Source organism: Cottoperca gobio, chromosome 24 (genome assembly GCF_900634415.1).
Source record: "Cottoperca gobio chromosome 24, fCotGob3.1, whole genome shotgun sequence".
Classification (NCBI taxonomy): Eukaryota; Metazoa; Chordata; class Actinopteri; order Perciformes; family Bovichtidae; genus Cottoperca; species Cottoperca gobio.
The window spans coordinates 1,205,041-1,229,753 of record NC_041378.1 but is presented as its reverse complement, the minus strand read 5'-3'; the positions used below and the strand labels follow the sequence as shown (position 1 = coordinate 1,229,753).

General features: G+C 38.9%; 3 protein-coding genes across 4 annotated transcripts; 2 read left to right on the top strand and 1 right to left on the bottom strand.

Moving 5' to 3' along the window:
• The first annotated feature begins 116 nt into the window (after positions 1-116).
• On the top strand, positions 117-11,880 carry cebpz (CCAAT enhancer binding protein zeta). The gene is made up of 17 exons (XM_029425246.1): positions 117-496; positions 1,039-2,534; positions 2,658-2,889; positions 3,113-3,269; positions 3,734-3,822; positions 4,416-4,469; positions 4,556-4,658; positions 4,989-5,048; positions 5,140-5,206; positions 5,331-5,443; positions 5,529-5,586; positions 9,214-9,410; positions 10,283-10,312; positions 10,421-10,510; positions 10,588-10,655; positions 10,774-10,855; positions 11,346-11,880. Exons 1-17 carry the CDS (start codon positions 296-298, stop codon positions 11,519-11,521), a joined length of 3,273 nt encoding a protein of 1,090 aa, XP_029281106.1. The 5' UTR covers positions 117-295; the 3' UTR covers positions 11,522-11,880.
• On the bottom strand, positions 10,892-13,470 carry LOC115003458 (protein CEBPZOS-like). Its single transcript, XM_029425247.1, has 4 exons — positions 13,400-13,470; positions 12,120-12,237; positions 11,992-12,036; positions 10,892-11,641 (listed from the first exon to the last, which is right to left on the bottom strand). Exons 2-4 carry the CDS (start codon positions 12,235-12,237, stop codon positions 11,559-11,561), a joined length of 246 nt encoding a protein of 81 aa, XP_029281107.1. The 5' UTR covers positions 13,400-13,470; the 3' UTR covers positions 10,892-11,558.
• A 4,833-nt stretch (positions 13,471-18,303) lies between these two features.
• LOC115003537 (hepatocyte nuclear factor 3-beta-like) lies at positions 18,304-21,537 on the top strand. Of its 2 annotated transcripts, none has more exons than XM_029425367.1 (2): positions 18,304-18,549; positions 20,222-21,537. In XM_029425367.1, the coding sequence occupies exons 1-2, from the start codon at positions 18,475-18,477 to the stop codon at positions 21,347-21,349; spliced, it is 1,203 nt and encodes a 400-aa protein (XP_029281227.1). In that variant the 5' UTR covers positions 18,304-18,474; the 3' UTR covers positions 21,350-21,537. The 2 variants fall into 2 exon arrangements, with proteins under 2 accessions (XP_029281227.1, XP_029281229.1); XM_029425369.1 differs by having other exon boundaries at positions 18,494-18,626.
• The last annotated feature ends 3,176 nt before the right edge of the window (positions 21,538-24,713 follow it).

Below are 24,713 nucleotides of genomic sequence, written 5' to 3'. Positions count from 1 at the left end.
AGCTTGACACTTTAAAGGAAGCACAAACTCTCTGATTGGACGAACGGTAGTTACGTAGGTGGGAGAAAACATTTTTGATTGGCTCAGGGAAACCTGAACTCTTGTGTTGTTTTCTTCACAACATTTAGATTAAAACACTTAAATCAAACGAGAGCAATGTTTCATGTTAAGTTTTCCATTCTCATTTAATTCATTAAATACGGAACTAACGGAAAATTACATTCCGGAAACGCCACCACCGCGACGTCGACTTCCACATCCGGGTCACGTTCTCCTCATGCTGTAGCAAGCAAGCATGGCGGCGAAAAACAAGCAACGTAAAAAATCTAAAGCGAGCAATAAAGTCACATTTCAGCCCGCAGAAGACGACATGCAGGCCGAAAACAGTGGCGGGGAGGAAGACGAAGATCCGGCAGATGATGGAGAGGAAGACAAGGGGCAGACAGAAGAGGAAGAGTTCAGCCTGGACGAGGTTTTACGGCTGGGAGGAACACAGGTGAGTTTACCAGATAAAACCTCGTTTTCCAGTGAGTAACATTGGTGGAAAGTACTTTTACTCAAGTACTGTAACGTTACTGACAACTATATTGAGTATTTCCACCGTGTGCTTCTTCAGCTTCTACTTCTCAGAGGACGATATTGTAATCTTTACTGCACCATATTTATCTGACAGCTTTTGTTTCTATACTATATATATATATATATATATATATATATATATATATATATATATATATATATGCACAATTATTATTATTATTATAAATATATATATATATGTGTGTATGTATGTATGTATGTATGTATATATATATATATATATATATATATATATATATATATATATATATGTATGTGTATATATATATATATATATTAATAATAATAATAATAATTGTGCAGACAAAACATGTGAAGAGTTTATATATTATATAATGTTGTTGATATAAATCTAGTCTGGTGCAACCATTACAAAGTTGTTACTGATAAATGTAGTTTATAACTAAATGTTTTTCTTCTTCTCTTGTCCGTATTCAGGGCGACTACATCCTGCTCGCAGGGCTGAACGACTCCAACGAGCTCGTGGACGGAGGAAAGAAAGGAGCGATAGACGACCTGGCGGAGGGCGAACTCGAGAAGTTCATCACCAAACTGGGCCTCCGAGCGTTCGCCGGAGTGCAGATCATCCCGGACGAGCCCGAGGGCGACGACGCTGACGCCGACGCCGACGAGACAGAAAGTAAAGAAAGTCAAAAGGCCAAAGCAAAGAAAGCTTCTGCAGAGCAACAAACATCCAACGCTCCGCAGAAAGTTACCAACAAGCAGGAGGTGAAAGAGAAGGCGAAGAAGACTAAAGAGAAAAAGAAGCAGAACGTGAATGTTTTTGAGTTTCAGCAGAGGAAGATCCTGCTCGTCAAACCCGGGGGGAAGTGGTTCGACCTGGAATACACCGCCGAGGGCTCGTCGACCGCGCAGGATCCCTCCCTGGTGTCCCAGTACAAGACGCTCGCCCAGCAGCTGTTTGAGGCCGACGTGTCGCTCTACAAGAGCAAGAAGAACCTGCAGAAAGGAGCCAACTCCAACTGGATGAAGACGGTCGTCTCCTCCGGCGTGCTGGCGGACAGGATGGCGGCCATGACGGTGCTGATCCAGGACGCTCCGGTGCACACGGTGGACCATGTGGAGAACCTGGTGTCCATGGTGAAGAAGAAGGGCAGCCGGCGGATGGGGCTGATGGCGCTGGACACGCTGCGGGAGCTGCTGCTGTCCGACCTGCTGCCGGAGCACAGGAAGCTCCGCGCCTTCGCCGAGCACCCGTTCGACCAGCTGGAGGAGAAGGCCAGCGGCAACCGAGACGCCCGCGACCGCCGCCTCATCCTCTGGTACTTCGAGCACCACCTGAAGCACCACGTGGCCGAGTTCGTGGCGGCTCTGGACACGGTGGCTCACGACACGGTGGCGGCCACCAAGGCGAAGGCGCTGGCGACCGCCCACGAGATGCTGTGCAGCCGCCCGGAGCAGGAGAGGGCGCTGCTCATCCAGGTCGTCAACAAGCTGGGAGACCCCGAGTACAAGACGGCGGCAAAAGCGTCGTACCTGCTGGAGTCGCTGCTGCACAAACACCCCAACATGAAGGCGGTGGTGAGCTGCGAGGTGGAGCGGCTCATGTTCCGGCCCAACATCAGCGCGAAGGCGCAGTACTACGCCGTCTGCTTCCTCAGCCAGGTGATGCTGAGCCACGAGGAGGCCAACCTCGCCGCCAAACTCATCACCATCTACTTCTCGTTCTTCCGCGCCTGCGTCAAGAAGAAGGACATTGAGTCGAAGATGCTGAGCGTGCTGCTGTCGGGCGTGAACAGGGCGTATCCCTACGCCGGCACCGGAGACGAGAAGGTGAAGGAGCAGCTGGACACGCTGTTCAAGGTGGTTCACCTGGTGAAGTTCAACACGGCCGTGCAGGCGCTCATGCTGCTCTTCCAGGTGATGGACTCCCAGCAGAGCATCTCGGACCGATACTACGTGGCGCTGTACAGGTAACTGTCCGCTCACCTTCCTCGCCAGGTGTGACGTCATGCAGAGTGTTTGTTTAGTTTTTTATCGAGAATCGTGGAAGAAGTTTGGCGAGTTTTCTAGAAGTTTCTTCTTCTCCGCTGCAGGAAGCTGCTGGACCCCGGGCTGTCGTCGTCCTCCCGGCAGAGCATGTTCCTCAACCTGCTGTACAAATCTCTGAAGGCCGACATCGTGCTGCGGCGCGTCAAAGCCTTCGTGAAGCGGCTGCTGCAGGTCAGCGCCGAGCAGAACGCCAGCTTCGCCTGCGGGGCGCTCTTCCTCGTGTCGGAGGTCATGAAGGCCAAACCGGCCCTCAAGATCCTGCTGCTGGAGGACGGGGTAAGAAGGTCGCACGTCGGCGAGTGTACTTGTAACTGCAACGTCTACTTCCTGTTCTGAATATGTATCAGAACAGTATCAGCTCTTAAATATCTCACTGGAGATGCAGATTGCAGATAAATCGATATATAATAAATAAAGAGTTTAGATTTAGTATTTATTTTAAGTCTTTTTTGTCAAACAAAGAAACTTTATAATTATTATGTTTTTGTTTCTAATACAGGACGAGGAGGAGGAGGCGTTCAAAGACCTCGCCGAAGAGGATGATGAAGATGAAGAGGAGCGCTTTGTGGACGCAGACAAACCGGAGGAAGAAGCGAGTGCAGAGGCAGTGGAGGCAAAGCCCAGTGCATCATGGGTACATCACCAGAACCTGGACGGTGTGTGAGGTTTAGTTTGTGTGTTCATAATTATGTAACAAAAAGACATTCTTAAATTTAATATTTATTTATTAATCATTTTATTATTATTATTATTATTATTATTATTATTATTATTATATATCAGGTTTAGTCTGGTAATTACTGGAATTAAAATCTCAACATTTGTAATAGATACAGCGTATATATATAATAAATATATATATATATATATATATATATATTTAATATATATATTTCTTATATATATATTTATATATATATATATTTCTTATATATATATTTTATATATATATATATTTATTATATATATTTTTATATATATATATATTTATTATATATATTTAATATATTATATCTATATCTATAGATATAGATAGATATATATATATATATATATATATATTTATTTATTTATATAATATATTTATATATATATTTTTGTTTTCCTGTTTTTCCTCCAGGAGGAAAGCGTCTGCAGAACTACGACCCGCTGCACAGAAACCCGTTATTCTGCGGCGCCGACCACACGTCCTTATGGGAACTGCAGAGGGTGAGAAACAATAATCAGACGTGACTTAATTATTGATTCATAAATGGAACATTCTCGTGACGTTGTTTTTTTTAATCAAACTGTGCAGTTTGTGAAAATAATCTAAAAATAATAATATAATATGCATGATTTGTAAATAATTTAATTTAGCTTTTATCACATGGCTTCTATATTTTAGTTTATTATATATATTATATAATATATTATGTAAAGAAAAATTAGAGTTAATTAATTTGATCATTTTGAATAATTCCTTGCTTTTAGTAAAACTGATGCTCACTGTGTGATGTGTCTAATGTAGGAGCTAAATACACACACACACACAGACACACAGACACACACACAGACACACACACACACACACACACAGGGTTATCTGTTTCATTGCTGTGTTCTTGAGTTTGTTCTTTTTCTTTAGTCTCATTATTATTTGACACTTTTGCAACTTTGTCCTCGTTACATTTATACCAACAAAACATATTGAATTTAAAAAAGCTAAACGGAAAGAAGAGATCTGAACGTGCTCTTTTAAACGCGCTCTTTTAAACGCGTCTCAACGTTCCTGCTCTTGAACGTTCCCTGTGTCTCTGCAGCTCTCCGTGCACTTCCATCCTTCTGTGTCGCTGTTTGCGAAAGCGATCCTGCAGGTAAGACTAAAGCGCTCCATCACAACAAAGCGTGGCTGTCAGTGTTTCCCTGCAGAATGTGTGAACGCTCCGGCGTGTTTCCTCAGGGAGACTCCATCTTGTACTCCGGGGACCCGCTGCAGGACTTCACCCTCACCAGGTTCTTGGATCGCTTCGTCTTCAGAAACCCCAAACAGCTGAAGGGGAAACGTAAGAAACTAACTTCACGTCACCGTCTTATCAAAGTGCATCTGAGTAACGCAGCACATTTACTTTGTTCCTTTGCAGATGAGATTTAAAAAACGTATAAGTATATAAAATACAGCGAATTAAACCAATAAACATGATGAACGATGAATAAAACGAGCTGTAATGAAGCTACGATATTAAAGTGCATCAATAATAATGTTGTTTTTTAGATTCTAAGGTTTTAAATGCAGGACTTTTATTTGTAGCAAAGTTTATTTAAATGTGATATTAATACTTTCACGTAAGATTTTAAAAATGTTAATTTCTGCTTTGATGTTTTGTTTTTCTTAGAAAACACGGACGCTGCAGGGCTGACGCCCAAACAGAGAGCTCCTCTCAGCTCGTTACCAGGTAACAGCCGCTCTCTTCTTCTGCACGTTAAATGTTCTGACGTCAACAACCGTCTCGTTTGGTTTGAATCGCTTCTCTCTTTCTCCGTCAGTGAACTGTGAAGAGTTTCTGTGTAAAGAAGAGAGTCAGATCCCCGTGGACGAAGTCTTCTTCCATCGGTGGGTTTAAACGATTCACACGATGTGTCTTCTCTGTCTCTTCACACGAACATGGTTTCAATGCAAACAACAATACCGACGATCGGATATCATGAAGTCAGACCTTTGTGATTTCATTCTGCAGCTTCTTCAAGAAGCGTCAGCAGGAGAAGCAGCTGAAGATCCGCCGGCCGCGAGGAGACGGAGACGACGACAGCGTGGAGGACGTGGACGACGAGGAGTTTGAGAAGATGCTCGGTGAGTGGAGCGAGAAGTTACAGGAAATGTTTTTCAGTTCATGTTGCAAAACATTCGATAATATAAACCAACGTGTGTTCGGCAGACTCGTGTGAGGGAGACTCGTACTTCACCGAGATGGAAGACGAGCTGGACTTTGCAGGGTGAGCAGATTTAATACTTGATGTACGACACCGCTGAATACTGCAGGAATACTTATTATATTATATTATATTATATAGTAATACTTATTATATTATATAATAATACTTATTATATTATATTATATAATAATACTTATTATATTATATTATATAGTAATACTTATTATATTATATAGTAATACTTATTATATTATATTATATAATAATACTTATTATATTATATTATATAGTAATACTTATTATATTATATAGTAATACATATTATATTATATAGTAATACTTATTATATTATATAGTAATACATATTATATTATATTATATAATAATACTTATTATATTATATTATATAGTAATACTTATTATATTATATAGTAATACTTATTATATTATATTATATAATAATACTTATTATATTATATTATATAGTAATACTTATTATATTATATAGTAATACTTATTATATTATATAGTAACTTATATTATTATATATATACTTATTATATTATATTATATAGTAATACTTATTATATTATATAGTAATACTTATTATATTATATTATATAGTAATACTTATTATATTATATAGTAATACTTATTAGTTCTTATGATTTAAAGCTGAAATACAGCCTCAGTTTTCAGGTCATATTTGTTTTTACTATGTTCTGTTATTTGAAGGATGAATCGATTGTTCTTTAATCAAATCAAATGTTTATATATATATATATAAATATATATATAAATAAATATATATATATATATATATATATATATATATATATATATATAAATATATTTATTTATATATATATAAATATATTTATTTATATATATATATATTTATTTATTTATTTATTATATATATATATATATATATTTATTTATTTATTTATATATATATATATATATATATATATATATATATATATATATATATATCTCCCAATATCACAAATTATACATTTGTCTCAGTGTTTACAGACTGTACAGGATACGACACCCTCTGTCTTTAGACTCTCTGTCCTTAGACCCTCTGTCCTTAGACCCTCTGTCCTTAGACCCTCTGTCCTCAGACCCTGTCTTTAGACCCTCTGTCATTAGACCCTCTGTCCTCAGACCCTGTCCTCAGACCCTCTGTCCTTAGACCCTCTGTCCTCAGACCCTCTGTCCTTAGACCCTCTGTCATTAGACCCTCTGTCCTCAGACCCTGTCCTCAGACCCTGTCTTTAGACCCTCTGTCTTTAGACCCTCTGTCTTTAGACCCTCTGTCATTAGACCCTCTGTCCTCAGACCCTGTCTTTAGACCCTCTGTCATTAGACCCTCTGTCTTTAGACCCTCTGTCATTAGACCCTCTGTCCTCAGACCCTGTCCTCAGACCCTGTCTTTAGACCCTCTGTCTTTAGACCCTCTGTCATTAGACCCTCTGTCATTAGACCCTCTGTCCTCAGACCCTGTCTTTAGACCCTCTGTCCTCAGACCCTGTCCTCAGACCCTCTGTCCTTAGACCCTCTGTCCTCAGACCCTCTGTCCTTAGACCCTCTGTCATTAGACCCTCTGTCCTCAGACCCTGTCTTTAGACCCTCTGTCATTAGACCCTCTGTCTTTAGACCCTCTGTCATTAGACCCTCTGTCCTCAGACCCTGTCCTCAGACCCTCTGTCCTCAGACCCTCTGTCCTTAGACCCTCTGTCCTCAGACCCTGTCTTTAGACCCTCTGTCATTAGACCCTCTGTCATTAGACCCTCTGTCATTAGACCCTCTGTCATTAGACCCTCTGTCCTCAGACCCTGTCCTCAGACCCTCTGTCCTTAGACCCTCTGTCCTCAGACCCTCTGTCCTTAGACCCTCTGTCATTAGACCCTCTGTCCTCAGACCCTGTCTTTAGACCCTCTGTCCTCAGACCCTGTCCTCAGACCCTCTGTCCTTAGACCCTCTGTCCTCAGACCCTCTGTCATTAGACCCTCTGTCCTCAGACCCTGTCTTTAGACCCTCTGTCTTTAGACCCTCTGTCATTAGACCCTCTGTCCTCAGACCCTGTCCTCAGACCCTCTGTCCTTAGACCCTCTGTCCTCAGACCCTCTGTCCTTAGACCCTCTGTCCTCAGACCCTGTCTTTAGACCCTCTGTCATTAGACCCTCTGTCCTTAGACCCTCTGTCATTAGACCCTCTGTCCTCAGACCCTGTCTTTAGACCCTCTGTCATTAGACCCTCTGTCTTTAGACCCTCTGTCATTAGACCCTCTGTCCTCAGACCCTGTCCTCAGACCCTCTGTCCTTAGACCCTCTGTCATTAGACCCTCTGTCCTCAGACCCTGTCTTTAGACCCTCTGTCATTAGACCCTCTGTCCTCAGACCCTGTCTTTAGACCCTCTGTCCTCAGACCCTGTCCTCAGACCCTCTGTCCTTAGACCCTCTGTCCTCAGACCCTCTGTCCTTAGACCCTCTGTCATTAGACCCTCTGTCCTCAGACCCTGTCTTTAGACCCTCTGTCATTAGACCCTCTGTCTTTAGACCCTCTGTCATTAGACCCTCTGTCCTCAGACCCTGTCCTCAGACCCTCTGTCCTTAGACCCTCTGTCCTCAGACCCTCTGTCCTTAGACCCTCTGTCCTCAGACCCTGTCTTTAGACCCTCTGTCATTAGACCCTCTGTCATTAGACCCTCTGTCCTCAGACCCTGTCTTTAGACCCTCTGTCCTCAGACCCTGTCCTCAGACCCTCTGTCCTCAGACCCTGTCCTCAGACCCTCTGTCCTTAGACCCTCTGTCATTAGACCCTCTGTCCTCAGACCCTGTCTTTAGACCCTCTGTCATTAGACCCTCTGTCTTTAGACCCTCTGTCATTAGACCCTCTGTCCTCAGACCCTGTCTTTAGACCCTCTGTCCTCAGACCCTGTCCTCAGACCCTCTGTCCTTAGACCCTCTGTCCTCAGACCCTCTGTCCCCAGACCCTCTGTCATTAGACCCTCTGTCATTAGACCCTCTGTCCTCAGACCCTCTGTCCTTACACCCTCTGTCCTCAGACCCTCTGTCCTCAGACCCTCTGTCCTTAGACCCTCTGTCCTCAGACCCTCTGTCATTAGACCCTCTGTCCTCAGACCCTGTCTTTAGACCCTCTGTCCTTAGACCCTCTGTCTTTAGACCCTCTGTCATTAGACCCTCTGTCCTCAGACCCTGTCCTCAGACCCTCTGTCCTTAGACCCTCTGTCATTAGACCCTCTGTCCTCAGACCCTGTCATTAGACCCTCTGTCATTAGACCCTCTGTCTTTAGACCCTCTGTCATTAGACCCTCTGTCCTCAGACCCTGTCTTTAGACCCTCTGTCCTCAGACCCTCTGTCCTCAGACCCTCTGTCCTTAGACCCTGTCCTCAGACCCTCTGTCATTAGACCCTCTGTCCTCAGACCCTCTGTCATTAGACCCTCTGTCCTCAGACCCTCTGTCCTTAGACCCTCTGTCCTCAGACCCTCTGTCCTCAGACCCTCTGATGATGATATTGTGTTGAAATAATTGTGTTTCTAATAAATAGAAAACCTCACAAAATCTTCTATTCTCTACTTTTATTGTTTTAGTTTTATTTCTGTTATTCGTTGAATCCGACGTGTTGATTGACGAGTTTTCTTCGTGTTTGTCAGAAATGTGAAGACGAAGAAGAAGAAGAAGAAAGACGTGGAGGAGTCGGACTCGGACGGCTCTGACATGGACGACCTGGACGACGAGGAAGTGTCTCTGGGCAGTATGGACGAGGAAGACTTCGGAGACGAGCTGGAGGACGAAGGAGGGACGTTCATGGATCCTGACGGAGGCGGAGATGAAGACGACGATGACGAAGGTAGGGCGGAGCGACGTAGCAATCTAAGTTACGAATATAAATATATATTTATTAACTTAACCTCTATTTTCTTTAAAATAACCTTTTTAATATGTAAACTAATCTGAATTTAGAGGGAAGCTCCTGTATGACATTTTAGAGAGCTTTTATTTTGAAATTCCACAACAGAATTTCCTGGTAGTGAGAAAATGTATTCTTTATTTTCAAGTTAGACTATTATATTATTATTATATCATTATTATTATTATTATTATATCATTATTATATTATAATTATATTATTATTATATAATTAATAATTATTATATAATTATAATAATTATATTATTATTATATCATTATTATATCATTATTATATTATAATTATATTATTATATAATTATAATAATTATATTATTATTATATCATTATTATATTATTATTATATCATTATAATAATATATCATTATATTATTATTATATCATTATATTATTATATCATTATTATATCATTATATTATAATTATATTATTATATAATTATAATTATATAATTTATATTATTATTAATAATATTATATCATTATAATAATTATATTATTATTATATCATTATTATAGAATTATATTATTATTATATATTATATCATTATAATAATTATATTATTATTCATTATATAATTATTATTATTTCAATTATATAATTATTATTATATATTTTACTGTTATAATGATTTAATAATAATTTCAATTATTATTATTACACATTGGTATTCAGGGTGATTTTGTCTGTTTCAGGGTTTGAACTTGTGATCTTAGTTACAGGACGCTTCTATCTAATCAATATATTATATAATATGTATATATATAAATATATATTTATTTGCTTTCTTCAGTTCCACAGCTGGAGGACGATGCATTCGGAGGTGAGCACAAGTTTACATACAAATCTTCTGCATCAATACTTCGATCATCGTCACAAAGTGGAAACACGTTTAATATTATAAATAATAACAAACGTTGTTTCTCTGCAGAATCAGACGATGAGATGGAAGTTCCTGATATCACTCCTCGTGCCAAGAAGGGGAAACGGAAATCCTCCGAGGAGCTCGACTTCTCTTCAGGTTCGTTTTATTTAACGTTTGGTTTGTTTTCATCTCGTCCTCTAAACTAACGTTCGTCGTGTTGCTGCTTCTTCCAGGCACGACGCAGGCGAAGAAGAAGAAGAAGGGGAAGACAGACGCCGCCATGTTTGCTTCTGCAGAAGAGGTGAGCTGTTCAGAACGTCAGAAACCTCCGAGTGGAGCTTTAATGTGAAACCAGGAGAACACGGATTAATACCTTGAAGCAGTCTCGTACTAATTCATCATTCTGTTCGACCCGTCAGTTCGGCTCCCTGCTGGACGAGAACGCCGGATCCAAGTTTGACAACATTGGACTGAACGCGATGGCGAACACCGACAAAGCCGGTAAGAACACAAACTTTAAAAAGAATGAACTACAACAAAGTTTAATTACATTTATTAGGGAAGCCGTGCGTCCGTCTTCATCCTCACGATTCTTATTTCATTGATTCTAAAAGGTTTTCTGCAGAAAGAACGTTTATCAACAGAATACTCGCCGCTATAAAGAACTGAGCATCATGTTGACAGGAAAAAGACGACACGATGCTTTTTGCTGGATACCAGCGAAGTTTAATCATTTTCTCCACAGAAACGGATCAGTCGACTTTCAACCTTTTGATAAATCATTTGGAGAATCTGTCGTCCATCAGATGATCACAACACGCTGCTTGTACCTGCGTGATAAAGTGCTGACTGTTGTTTTCAGTTCAGAAACATTCAAGTGAAGTTTCAGAGTAAAGTCCTCGCTGTCAGCACCACGCAGAATATCAGCTGTTTGCTTCCTAATGAACCGGAGGGCGTTGGTTCTCTCTAACACTTCCCTTTGTCCCCGCAGGCCTGAAGCAGTTGAAGTGGGAGGCGCATCGCGACGACTGGATGCAAGACCGCGACGACAAAACGATGCGCAAGAAGAAGACCATGTTCAACAAGAAGAAGACGTTCGGTCGAGCCAGGACGGGAGGCAAGACGTTCGGCGGCAAGACGTTCGGGAACAAGAAGAGGAAGAAGTAGCTGCTGCGTTTGTGGATTGTTTTAAAAAACTGACACTTCAGTCCCGTTTGGCCGACCAGGCCTCGTGGTCTTTCTCCCGGAGGCCGTAGACGCCGGCCCACTCGTTGGACTGGTAGTAAACTGAGGAGAGAGACGAGCACAGAGTTAGTTTGACTTTTGTCTCAACGGGAGGAAATATGACCTGAAGAGACGTGTTTGTCGTGGTTACAGGTTTCCATCTGCACATCATGTCCACAGTTCATACATGTACAGAACTTACAGCTCGTAACATTTTCTGATGCTGTTTATACGATTTCATTGAGTAGAATAAAGTGCCCATATCTTCAGTTCTGGTTAAATAAACTCATTTAAAACGGTTATTTTGTCTTCATCTGTGCGGGCGTCAGTTATCAACACGGAGATATCCTCGTGTGTCGTAAAGAAGTCACAGTACATCCACTAAACACGAGGATAAAGATCTGTCTGCTTACCCTCCAGGATCGACGGTAACCTCCTGTTCATGGTGTTCCTGAAGTCTGCAGGACGTTAAGAAGATATAAAGTCGCTCGACACCGCTTTAAGTTTGTAAAATACTGCGATATGATATTCAGTGTGGTACCTTGGCTGTCGTTCATCTTATGGAACAGACCGTACACCCCTAACACGCCCAGCAGCTCCAGAGCGATCACTCCCTTCATCAGCTTCTTGGCCAGCGGCGCCAGAGGATTGGGAGGCATCTGAGGAGACGACGCATTCAAACACAACTTTATTTACACGGACGTAACCTACGATGCAGACGCAGTTCTCCTGCATTCCTTTTCAGGACACGATGAAAGGAACTTCTTGAGCCAAAGAATATTATACAAACAATATGCAAAATAGTTTTGCATTTACTGTTTCAGTTTTTACCATTTAAAGTAAGTTTGAGTACATTTAAAGCGCTTTTAAAAATTAATTATTATTAATATAAAAGTATTAAATTATATTCGTACATTGACTGATTGTTCTTTGGACCGTATCGAAAATACTTTTAAAAAGTAAAGTTTCTCAAAATAAACTAGATTAATAATTAAAGCATATAAACAAAGATAAAATATATATAAATAAATATAAATATATATATATATAAATATATAAATATATAAATATAATGAATAAAAGACATAAACACAACTTCGATAAGGCAGTTGTCTCCTTTTGTTCTTAGACACGTTTGTGGATTAGTCCAGAAATATACAAACTATTGAAATGAGTTTCAGACGTTCATGATTTCAACACTAACCTTGTGACTAAATACTTAATAAATACTTAAACACAACTAACCCTTCCATCAGTCTCAGTTGTACTTTGTGTTTAGATAAGATTAACCTTAATCACTTAATCACTTAACCTTAATTAACTGTATGCTGTCACTTAACCTTCATGTACTTTACAAACTGTTTACAACTCTTTGTGTAAATACATTTATTACTTTTCAGTATGCATATGTTATAAGGATTACATTCAGTGAATTAATTTGCGACACTGTCGAAATGTAATGTATATTACTTTACGTTTATGTTAAGTTGCACTATTGTATGTCTTAGTCTCCATTTTTTGTGATTTTGTTTACCTATTTATTGAGCATTGTTGTGCAAATGATAATAAATAACTTGAGCTATTGATCCCCACGTGGGAAATTCAGATGATCGTAACATTCATCATGTTTGACGTTATTAGCTAACGAACTAGCCTTGGTTAGGGTTAGCATTCATGAATTAAGCAGTCTCTATAACTTAATGTTTACGTCTTCTTAGTCTTAAATAAACTCGCACTCAGATTTCTAGAAGAGGAAACAACTGAATAGATATTTACGAGTTAAATTAAATAAGTGATAGTAATAATAAGTTGTTAAAATACCGTGAAATGTTCGCAGACGTCCTTGAGCTGTAACGCGAAGCTAACGGCTGCTACTCTCTGAGTACGGCAGCCCGGCTGGTACAAACAACAGAAGCGCGTTTTAGAAGAAGAAGAAGAAGAAAAAAGAAGAAGGAGGAGGAGGAGAGAAGAAGAGAGAAGAGAAGAAGAGAGGAGAGAAGAAGAAGAAGAAGAGAAGAGAAGAGGAGGAGGAGAAGAAGAAAAGAAGAGGAGGTGAAGAAGAAGAAAGAAGAGGAGAAGAAGAAGAAGAAGCGGAGGTGAAGAGAAAGAAAGAAGAAGAGTAAGAGCAGACCAGATGCTGTGAGCTCCTCCATCGAAAGAGTTTCCCCCCCCGAAGCTCCTCCGCCGTACAGCGTCTTTCCGCCGCATACAGACGCGGGCGGACCCCGAACGCCTCTCTCGGCTGCTGCTCTCTATGCCCCATCCCCTCCCCGCTCATTCCGAAGAGCAAGAGGAGGTGAAGAAGAAAGAAGAAGAACGGTCATAGAAGAAGTATGTAATTTAAAATTCATTAAAGGCATTTATTAGCAATGTCATACCTTCTAGTATACCATAAAACATGTCCTAATAATAATAATACTAATAATAATAATAATAATCATAATAATAATAATAATAACTAATAATAATAATAATAATAATAATAATAATAATAATAATAATATGACTGCAAGAGTCTGAGTCAATTAAAAATGTTTATTTAATTTGACTAAAATGAACATTTAACATTAACATGTGTGCTATTACAAGTGAAAGAGTGGGGTTTACATTTAGTGTGATTTGGACAAATAAATAAATAAGTAATCAACAGCACTAAATAAATGTATACTTTCATATTTTGTCATATGAAGGCTCACTTTCCTCTTACCTTTAAAAGAATTGGTTCTTTGTACAACATGTAGCCTTTAGCTAAGACTCTTGTGCCCAGGAAGCATAAGCAATATATTATAATGAGTCATTTCTTCTGTATGTATAAAAACAGATGATTGTATCCGGCTGTAGTTGCAGGAGCTCACCAGGGAGTGTCAGTGTGCAACAGAACAGCTTCTGTCTGCAGGTGAAACACCGCGACGACAATCTTTGGTGAGTTATATCAATATATAAAACTAAAATAAGTAAAGAAGTCAAACTACAATCTATATAAGAGGAATTACAAGGCAAATAATATTATATAATGTTTCAGTCATGATATCAATAAAGGTGCATCTTATCTTATACTTAGTGCTTCTCTGTATTAATAAAGAAACATAATATAGTACATAATGTAATGAACAGTAATATTATTATTAACTGTAGTAATTTAATTACTTATGATGATACAGGAGTTATGATTCAATATATTGCAATTTAATGTGATAATGTAATGTATTTGTTTTATAGAATAAGGAACACGTCACCATGTGAGTAAATATTTCACTTGTCTTACAATCAGATAATAACTTTTATAACCCTGAAGCATCAAAGTATAAAGAGTATTACACTCTGTAGTTATATATAATATAGTTTCACAGTAAAGTCTGAATGCTTCACTGAATGGTTTTAATATCATTTAAATCTTTCCAGTTCACCTCCTCTTCCTCTTCCTCTTCCTCTTCTCATTCTACATGTTGCTGTTTAATACGTTTAGTACTTAATGATAAAATAATTCATATTTGTAAACATGCATTAGGTGTGGAATACTTTAAATAAATAGTTTTATTATACATTTTAACTTGCGTTGTGAGAATCATTTAAGAGCTGCAGTCGTGCACAACCTGCAGCAGATATGTGCGCGCGCTGCTGCAGCCGGACAGTCTCACAGTCTTGTGTGTTTCACAAAAGGTAAAAATATTTGGGGTTGTTTGACGTCCACACGGGGAGGACAGGTCGTGTGTGTGCAGAGAGCATGGTGGTCCCACTCCTCTTGTTCCCTCACCTCGGCTGTGTGTACCGTCTGTCCGCTCGTCCTTTCAGATTCATCACCAGGTAAACACACTCGCTCAGACCACAAACAGTAAACCCTGCAGCCGAGGAGGAGGAGGAGGAGGAGGAGGAAGATCCCACAGACCGTCTCCACTCTGCTCGTTAACTCCTGCAGTAAAACACAGGACATCCCACCGTTTCTTCTCCGTGTTCCATGAGTTTGGATGTAATTTGGTTGGTTTTATGTCGGATTAAACGATCTAACTGTGAATAAAGATATAAAATGATGTCCAGCTTCACCAGCTGCAACAATAAAGTGATGAGCTGACTGTTTCTCATGAGTTCAGGAGTAATGCTGCTAGTTTTTAATCAGCTTCGGCAGAATGTGTGTCTGTTTTCATTGAGAAGAAATCCCAGAGATCAACTCCTACTACTCCAGGAGCATGACACGGACCAGCATGCACTGCGGTGCAGACAGAGAGGGCTCAGGGAAAGTTCTTGGGATGGGTTGGTTTTAAACTTAAACTTTAAATGTTCACAAGCATTTACATGTGTCACCTCCAGACATATTATATTTCAGTGTGGAAGACGTTCTTGTACTTAAGAGGGTAAAGTACAAGTAAAAGTCCTGCATGCAACATTTTACTTCTCAAAAACAAAATTATTATTAAGTATTAAAACTAAAAGTACTATATGTATATATGTATATATATTATATTACTGGAGTATAACTATTAATGTTGCCGCTGGTGAAAGTGGAGATAATTGTAACTGCTTTAATTAGTTAGCTTAGTTTAGTGAAGGGGTTCCCAACCCAGGGGTCGGGCCCCTCTGAAGGGTCACCGGATGACTCTGAGGGGTCGTGAGGCGACGAGTGAGAAACACACATGAATTTAAAGTTTATGGACTTTTGTGAAATATTGGATAATTTTACTTTTCTAATAGTTTTTTATGTCTCTGCTAAAAACTACAGTGAGAGAGTTTTATAACTGAATATATATATATATATATATATATATATATATATATATATATATATATATATATATATATATATAGTCCGACCTTTAGTTGGGCCTACAGTAGGGGAGATTTTTTGGTCCTGTGAAGGTCAAAAACTAAATGTTTGTTCACCTGCACTGATGTGTGTTAGAACATGTGGAAGTTTCGTCTGTTGACTAAACGTATTATAGATACGTTTATGTGTGTTGTTATGTTATTATATATGTGTTGTTGTTATGTTATTATATATATGTGTTGTTGTTTATGTTATTATATATATGTGTTGTTGTTTATGTTATTATATATATGTGTTGTTGTTTATGTTATTATATATGTGTTATTGTTTATGTTATTATATATGTGTTGTTGTTTATGTTATTATATATGTGTTGTTGTTTATGTTATTATATATGTGTTGTTGTTTATGTTATTATATATGTGTTATTGTTTATGTTATTATATATGTGTTGTTGTTTATGTTATTATATATGTGTTGTTGTTTATGTTATTATATATGTGTTGTTGTTTATGTTATTATATATGTGTTGTTGTTTATGTTATTATATATGTGTTATTGGAGATGTGTTACTGCAGGAACAGGAAGCAGAGACACGTCTGATGGAAGCTGGATAATGTCCTCATACAATCACAGATTACAGTTCCATTAAAGTGTTTTATTAAAATGTATATTCAAACCCATTTTCATTATTTCCCCAATTTATTAATATGATTTAAATGATATTTATATTATTGGGATAATGCTTCTGATTTCCAGAGCGAGTTTCTAAAGTTTAAATTAAATATTTGACTTTTGGTTACAAAGTTGATTCAAATGATTTATAACTTTATATATTGTTTATTATTTTTGAATGGTAAATGGCTAATTAGACATTCCTACTGATGAATAATAATAATAATAATAATAATAATAATAATAATAATAACTTTATTTGTATAGCACCTTTCATACAATAATTGCAGCACAAAGTTCTTCACAGCAGAAACATAACAATTAGTAGAAGATTAGAATAAGAACATTTACAGAACAATAATCACAGTGATGATGTAAATGAGTCTGAAGTACCATTATAACAATAACAGAATTAAATAGTTTAAAATGTTTTTAAAGATAGGAAGATATTTAATTACAGTTTGGTGTTTTCTGCTTCTTGTTTTTAAATTAAATGGTAGATTGTTGCTTCTTTTAGCATTAAAAAGACTTTACTCTCGAATGATAAAACATCTGTATACATTAAAACATAACTTTAATATGCTGCTGGTTATATATGTATATATATGTATATATATATACATATATATGTATATATATATAGAGAGATAGATATAGAGATATAGATAGGATATATATATGATATATATATATATAGATACATATATATAACATAATATGTATATATATATAACATAGATATGTATAGATATATGTATATATATACATATATAATAGATAATATGTATAGATATATATATATAAATATCTACAAGATAATAGATATATATGTATAATATCTAGATATATATAGGTATCTATATATATATATATATATAATAATATAATATATATTATAACATATATATGATTATATATATATATGTTATATATATATAATATAATATAATATATATATATATATAGTTATATAATATATATATATATATCTATATTATAATATATATCTATATAATATATATATATAATATATATATATATTATATATATATATTCCGGAGGAATGCAGCAGAGACTTCAGGTAAAGTACTTCGTTACTTCGTTAATTTACCTGGTGAAATGATTTAGTCACCGTCAGAGGCCGCGGGGCGGGAGTCTCGCGCTGAGGTGTTGACAGAATATTCAAATCAGAATGTGAGCTCGAGGAAGGATGGAGGGGAGACAGCTGATTGGACGCTGGCTCCGGCAGCAGCTCGAGCGCAGGTGCCAGAGTCCCTCATTGAGCGGAAACCCGTCCCCGGTCACACAGCCAGTCGCCGCCCAGGTATGAGGAGCCAGTCCCGGTGCTAACCAGCCAGGATACACCGGACCGTTACCGGCTGCCAGCTGAAGACACGTTTCCGTTTATTTGTTTTTCTGCGCGTGGAGCACATTTGGATGAATTAGTGTTGGAGCGCGCACGATGCTGAGCGCCGTTAAGATGGAGGGACACGAGCATCCGGACTGGAGCGGCAGCAGCTACTACGGAGAGACCGAGGTGCGTGCGCCTTACCCCGGCTGTGATCTGAGCGGAGCCCCGCTGATGGTCCGGCGCAGTGTTAGTGAACATGTGAAGTGTGTGTTGTGATAAACAGTTCAACATCTAAATGAACGAAGAGGTTTGACAAGAGAAAATAAATATATATATTTTAATATAGTGTTTTTACTCATATCATAGGATACAGCATTGTGTATCTATATTACAAATACACCTGTTGCGTTGTCAGCGGCCTATTTGACTTTTTTGTTTAACTTACATTTATATTTAGTCAGTTTATCTTTTATTTCTGCAGTGCATTCAAATGATTTAAGTCCATTAAATGCATTTTTGATGTGAATTTCGCAGCTAAAAGAACAAATATGCTGTTAAAAACGTCCAGACTGAGCTTCAAACTGTTTGTTTGTTTATATTTAAATTAATATTTACCCTTTTTAAAATGTACTTTTATAACTTGTAAACATATCCTTAAAGAGTATTTATTATTCTCGAGATAAAGCTTGTACGTGCAGGTTGACAGGTTGTATAAAGTCATGTTTATGTACAAGTGTTAGATTAAAGGTTGCAGCACATTATGTGAACAGAAGTTAAAGGTGTAAATAACTCCTGCTTCATTAAAGTGTTATTATCATTACAGTAAAGCTTGAGCAGCATCCTGCTCCTTAATTATACAAATCATACATTAATACATAATAAATAATAAGTACAGGTCAGGGCCGTGAACACCGAGTTCATGTCTCTGAACATGTTTCTAGTTTTATTATCATATAAATGTATAAATGTTCTTTACTTGTTTGTTTCTACTTAAAAAAACATTTGTGTTTAAAAGGCGTTAAACTGATTCCACTCAGAGCCTCAGAGATAAAAGCTTTATAATAAGAAACAAAGATTACCGGTCTGTGATCGCAATAACTTCTGAGGAAGATGAATATGTATATATAATATAATATAATATGTAATTTATTATAGAATAACACATAAAGTAAAAGTTGTTTTGGTCACTCTTTGAAAGAAGTGTAAATAAAAGGTGCAGGGATTAGTGAAGTGCTTCGGCCCTCTCATCTGTAACCACCTCTACTGTCTTTATGGGATGGATATATTAATATGCATTATTTAAAAGGGTTAACTGATGACAGCAGGAGGCAACACAAGCATTTATAACAATACTTCATATGGAAGATAAATCTATTGAGTGATTAAACACATGTAATATGTTGATGATCAGACTGGAGCTTTATTCCTTAGAGCAACACAGAAGATATGGTTATTTAAAAAAGCTTTATGTTATAACATCACAGATGTGGGGGGGCTTTACAGAAGGTGCCATGTTTTAAATATGATTAAATGGCAGCGCTGCAATGATTCATCTCAAACACAAAGAAGAAGTTAAAGTTTGACCCTTATCTGCCTTTCTTTGTCATTTATAACAAATACACTGAACACGTTGTGGACTAATTGAATAAAACAAATGACATGATGTTGCATTATTCCCTATAATTACTTCTCACAATCAACACACTAATGATCGTGAACATTATAGTGATTTATCATGTGAAACATAACAAATGTTAAATTCTCTGCATTCGGTAGTTTTGCACATTTCTATAACTGACCTTGTTTTAAAGAATAAAATAATAATGAATGTTGTGTTGACGTGTTCTCTGTGTTTCAGTGTTACTCTGCAGCGGGAAACATGAACTCCGGTCTGTCCATGAACTCAATGAGCTACATGAGCGCGCCTGGCATGACGGGCACCGGTCACATGAACGCGCATTACGTGAACCCGGTGGGGGTCAATCACTCGATGCCCGCCGGGCTGTCACACAGCCCCGCCGGGGCCATGGTGCAGGCCGGGCCCGCCGGGATATCGGGCCTGGGCGCAGCGCTGCAGCCGAGCATGAGCGCCATCAGCCCGCCGCCGTACGGGAACATGCCGGTGATGAGCCCGATCTACGGGCAGGCCTGTGGCGGGATCCGGTCCAGGGAGCCCAAACCGTACCGGCGGAGCTACACGCACGCCAAGCCGCCGTACTCGTACATCTCCCTGATCACCATGGCCATCCAGCAGTCCGGCTGCAAGATGCTCACGTTAAACGAGATCTACCAGTGGATCACGGACCTGTTCCCGTTTTACCGGCAGAACCAGCAGCGGTGGCAGAACTCCATCCGACACTCGCTGTCCTTTAACGACTGCTTCATCAAGGTGCCCCGCTTACCGGACAAACCGGGGAAAGGCTCCTTCTGGGCCCTGCACCCAGACTCGGGGAACATGTTTGAGAACGGCTGCTACCTCCGGCGGCAGAAGCGCTTCAAGACCGGGAAACACCCCGGTACAGGTGAGAAGGAGGCGGGGAAGTCGGGCTCGGAGGGAGGCTCGGTTAGCACGCGCTCTGACTCCCCGCACTCCCCCCCCTCCTCTTCCTCCCCTCAGTCCTCAGAGGTGAAGGTTGACCTCAAACCGCACCGGGTTGAACTCATGCCCTCCAGCCCTGTGCGCGTGCCCTCCCCGCTCGCGCACACCCAGCACCTGTTCTCCCACCAACCCCACCCGCTGCTGCTGCACGAGGCTGCACACCTGAAGCCGGACCACTACCCCCACTACCCGCATCACTACTCCTTCAACCACCCGTTCTCCATCAACAACCTCATGTCCGAACCGCAGCACCACAAACTGGACTACGGGGGCTACGGCTGCCCGGTGTCCGGAGCGCTCGTGGCCAAAACCGGCCTGGATCCCGGTGCTCACACCGACACCAGCTACTACCGCGGCGTGTACACCAGGCCCATCATGAACTCCTGAAACACTTTTAACAGTGAACACAACTTGGATTTGTACATTTGTGAATGTGACAAAAGGCCTTAAAGTGTTTTGTGGAAAGCCTGCAGGATTTTTCATCCTTCATTTGTGTGTTTGTAAATGTGCAACAGATAAAAATCTTTATATGAAAACACTCTTTATGTTTTATTTATTTTATTTAGCCTAAAGTCCACCTGCTCTGCTTTTTGAATTATATATGCTCCATATATTTAAACATGTAACACGTGTATTAGCATTAATGTCATTAAAAAGTCTGCACAATAATACACTTTATATTACTTATTATAATAATTGCATTCATGTGTTCATCACGTTAATGCTGCAGCTGGTGAAGGTGGAGCTTCTTATTCATTTAGTTTGACTATATATACTCCAAGGGATCAATACAGTCTTATATTAACCTATATTAATATATGATAAATCATTTGTTTTCTGACTCTTTAAAGGAGCTAAAGTGATCAAATAAATGTAGTTGAGTACAAAGTACAACATCGACCTCTGAGACGTGTACACAATAATACGTAAAGACTGAGTTTAAACACAACGCAGGTGCTCCAGATGCATCCTCAGCAGATATCTGTAGATGTGTGAGACGCAGTCTGTGCACATGAGCACCACATGGTTTAATGATCAGCTGCAGGGTTAGGGTTAGAGACAGTGTCTGACAGAGACACGAGGAAAGCATCAGATAACAAGAACAATGAGAGTGAGAGGAGGTGAAATGTTCTGCTCTTAAATCACATTATCATCCGCACAAGTGATGTTTACCAGCAGATAACAGACTTCACGTCAGGACGTTCATCAGCATCTCTGACACGTCACTTCAAACTGTCCCTGACGTGACACCAAGACACTTCGGATAACTTATTACTTTATAATGTCTCCTTTTCATATATAACTTTCAGCTTTTATAAAGGGAATAATAGCAAAACATGACATCATTAATATAAAAAACTATCTGCAATAAGTGCTAACAACTACATTTTAATAAAATAAAAAATAAAAAGTATATGCACTGGTTTACATACATATAACTATTTATAAGCAACAATAAGACAAAACGTTCAATTAATCTGCAGATTATATCTCGATACCACAATATAAAAACACTGCATTACATGTTCCCGATGTCAGAATGTGTTATATTATATATATATATATATATATATATATATATATATAATATAACACATATATATATATATATATATATATATATGTGTTATATTATATATATATATATATATGTTATATTCTGTTCATCACTTACAGATAGTACAGACACATGTCGGAGAGATCTCATGTGGAAGTGCGTCAACGTGGAGACAATTTAACAAAGTTACTAAATCTGTTTGGTAAAAAGTAAAGTGTTCCTTCTGAAAGGTTAGGGAGTATAAGTATAAGTATAAGTAAGTAACAAAGTACTCAAAGTAAAAGTACAAATATGTCAGAATTGTTACGTTTCTAAAAGTTTAAATAGATAAACACGTGTTGGGATTGAAACGATGACTGACTAATAGATGACTTGATGTTTTCTGCACATTAATTATTCCTATAATAACCGAAGTGATGTTGGGATCAGACAAAATAAGACTCAATGGATCGATTGAGATTTAGTTTTGTGGTGAATGATTAGTTTAAAGCGTGGACACTGTACAGGAGAAGGAGAAGACTGAAGAGTGTGAAGCGATTAGCAGCAGCGAGGTGTCGTGTTGTGTAAACACGGTCACCAGACTAATATAAGATTACTCCGCCAAGAAGGTTGTGTTGAAGTTCGGGGTGTCTGTTTGTCAGCCGGATTACTGGGAAACACCGGCCCTGTTTACAAGACCGGGTACAAACCTTCAGGTTCCGCTGCAGTCACATCCTTTATTTATTGGGCTTTTATTAAAGGGACGAACAAGAGACGAGTAAAAGATGGATGTTTACATGAACACGTCTGTAATTATAGTCAGTTGAGAAATATCAATATCATCAAATAAACCTGAAGTCAAAAAATACAGATTGGACTTTTAAGCAGTTAAAGAGAATATTATCCAAATAAAGGAGATTTTCTACAATCTAAACTTGTTTTTGTTCTGTGTGTTATATGCAGTGAACTCCGTACCTATATATCCAACGGTCCGGCCCTGCGAGGCGGAGGGATCCTCTAAGGACCTACTTTCCCCTGATGTTCCTGACTTGTCGTATTAGAGATTACATTGTGACCCAGAAAGTCCCAGTTTTGTGTGTTTGCATGATTGTGAGTCTCACGTGAGTAGCTGAAGCCACAACGCAGGAAGTTGACCTGTCGGGGTCAGCTTGTTTTGACACACCGCGCCTCCCAGCCGCTCAGTCTGACTCTAATCATCAAACCTTTACATGGGACGAAGGAACGAGCATTGGACGCTTGTGGAGAAGGTTTTCACGAGCCGTCTGGGAAGCTTTGGGAGAAATAACTTCTCCAGACAGACAGGGCAGGTTGTTCATTAACTTCACACTCAGCAGGATCAATGCATGGCGCTCAAACACACACTTCATCAGCTCATGTTGAATATTAAACATTTCTGCTGCCAGAAGTTTTTAACCAGAAAAGAAAATGCAAATCATCCAGACCAGGAAATAAAAGCACCAAAGTTCTTGGACTTTATAACACGTTCAGTTGTACAGACTAACTCCCTACAACAAGAATCACACAGAAATACTCTTGTATTGTATTTAGTTTGTAATTCTAACATGTGAGGTTGTGTTTCTGACATTCCAGCGCTTTAAGATAAAAGATGGACGCTTCCTTTTCAAACACAACGCTGTGAACTAACTTAGGCTCAGCGGTGCGTTGAGCTGAACGCTGAAGCTCACGCTGACGACATGCTGATGTCCTGCAGGTATAATGTTTACCATGTTCACCCTCTTAGCTTAGCATGTTAGCATGCTAACTAATAACCCGACTGATACTAGAGTTTTGAGATTGATATTTGGAAGTTTAAACCTGAAGCATCGTCTTCAGGAAGTAATGCGGTCGTAAAGAACGTAAAGATCTCTTAAAGAAACTTAAACATAAACCAGAAGCGTTGAGTCACGTGAACGTCTGTAGCTTTTAATCTAAACGATGATCTGCGCTTACGTCCATACAGACTTGAGCTATCTTCTTCTTCTCTTAAGTTTTATTGCGGTTGGCATCCAAAGGTTTTGCATTAGCACCATCTGCTGGACTGACCCTTGCCCCGTCTGTGTTTAAATAAATGTTCCTGAATATAGTGGAAATCACTGGCGGTGCCTGAAATATTATCCCGGTGAAGTTATTCCAGTTAATCCAGAGGGGAACATGAACGTCAACGTCAAAGTCAACCTCAAGGTGGCGCTGTGT

What these genes read in the sequence shown, in the direction of transcription:
- LOC115003458 (XM_029425247.1), bottom strand. Translation starts at nt 12,237, where the DNA reads ATGCCTCCCAATCCTCTGGCGCCGCTGGCCAAGAAGCTGATGAAGGGA. An exon ending in TAAGATGAACGACAGCCAAG is followed by an intron (nt 12,037 to 12,119) that starts GTACCACACTGA and finishes AACGTCCTGCAG; the next exon opens with ACTTCAGGAACACCATGAAC. An exon ending in GTTACCGTCGATCCTGGAGG is followed by an intron (nt 11,642 to 11,991) that starts GTAAGCAGACAG and finishes CTCTCTCCTCAG; the next exon opens with TTTACTACCAGTCCAACGAG.
- LOC115003537 (XM_029425367.1), top strand. Translation starts at nt 18,475, where the DNA reads ATGCTGAGCGCCGTTAAGATGGAGGGACACGAGCATCCGGACTGGAGC. An exon ending in GCTACTACGGAGAGACCGAG is followed by an intron (nt 18,550 to 20,221) that starts GTGCGTGCGCCT and finishes TCTGTGTTTCAG; the next exon opens with TGTTACTCTGCAGCGGGAAA.
- cebpz (XM_029425246.1), top strand. Translation starts at nt 296, where the DNA reads ATGGCGGCGAAAAACAAGCAACGTAAAAAATCTAAAGCGAGCAATAAA. An exon ending in CAAACAGCTGAAGGGGAAAC is followed by an intron (nt 4,659 to 4,988) that starts GTAAGAAACTAA and finishes TGTTTTTCTTAG; the next exon opens with AAAACACGGACGCTGCAGGG. An exon ending in TCCTCTCAGCTCGTTACCAG is followed by an intron (nt 5,049 to 5,139) that starts GTAACAGCCGCT and finishes TTTCTCCGTCAG; the next exon opens with TGAACTGTGAAGAGTTTCTG.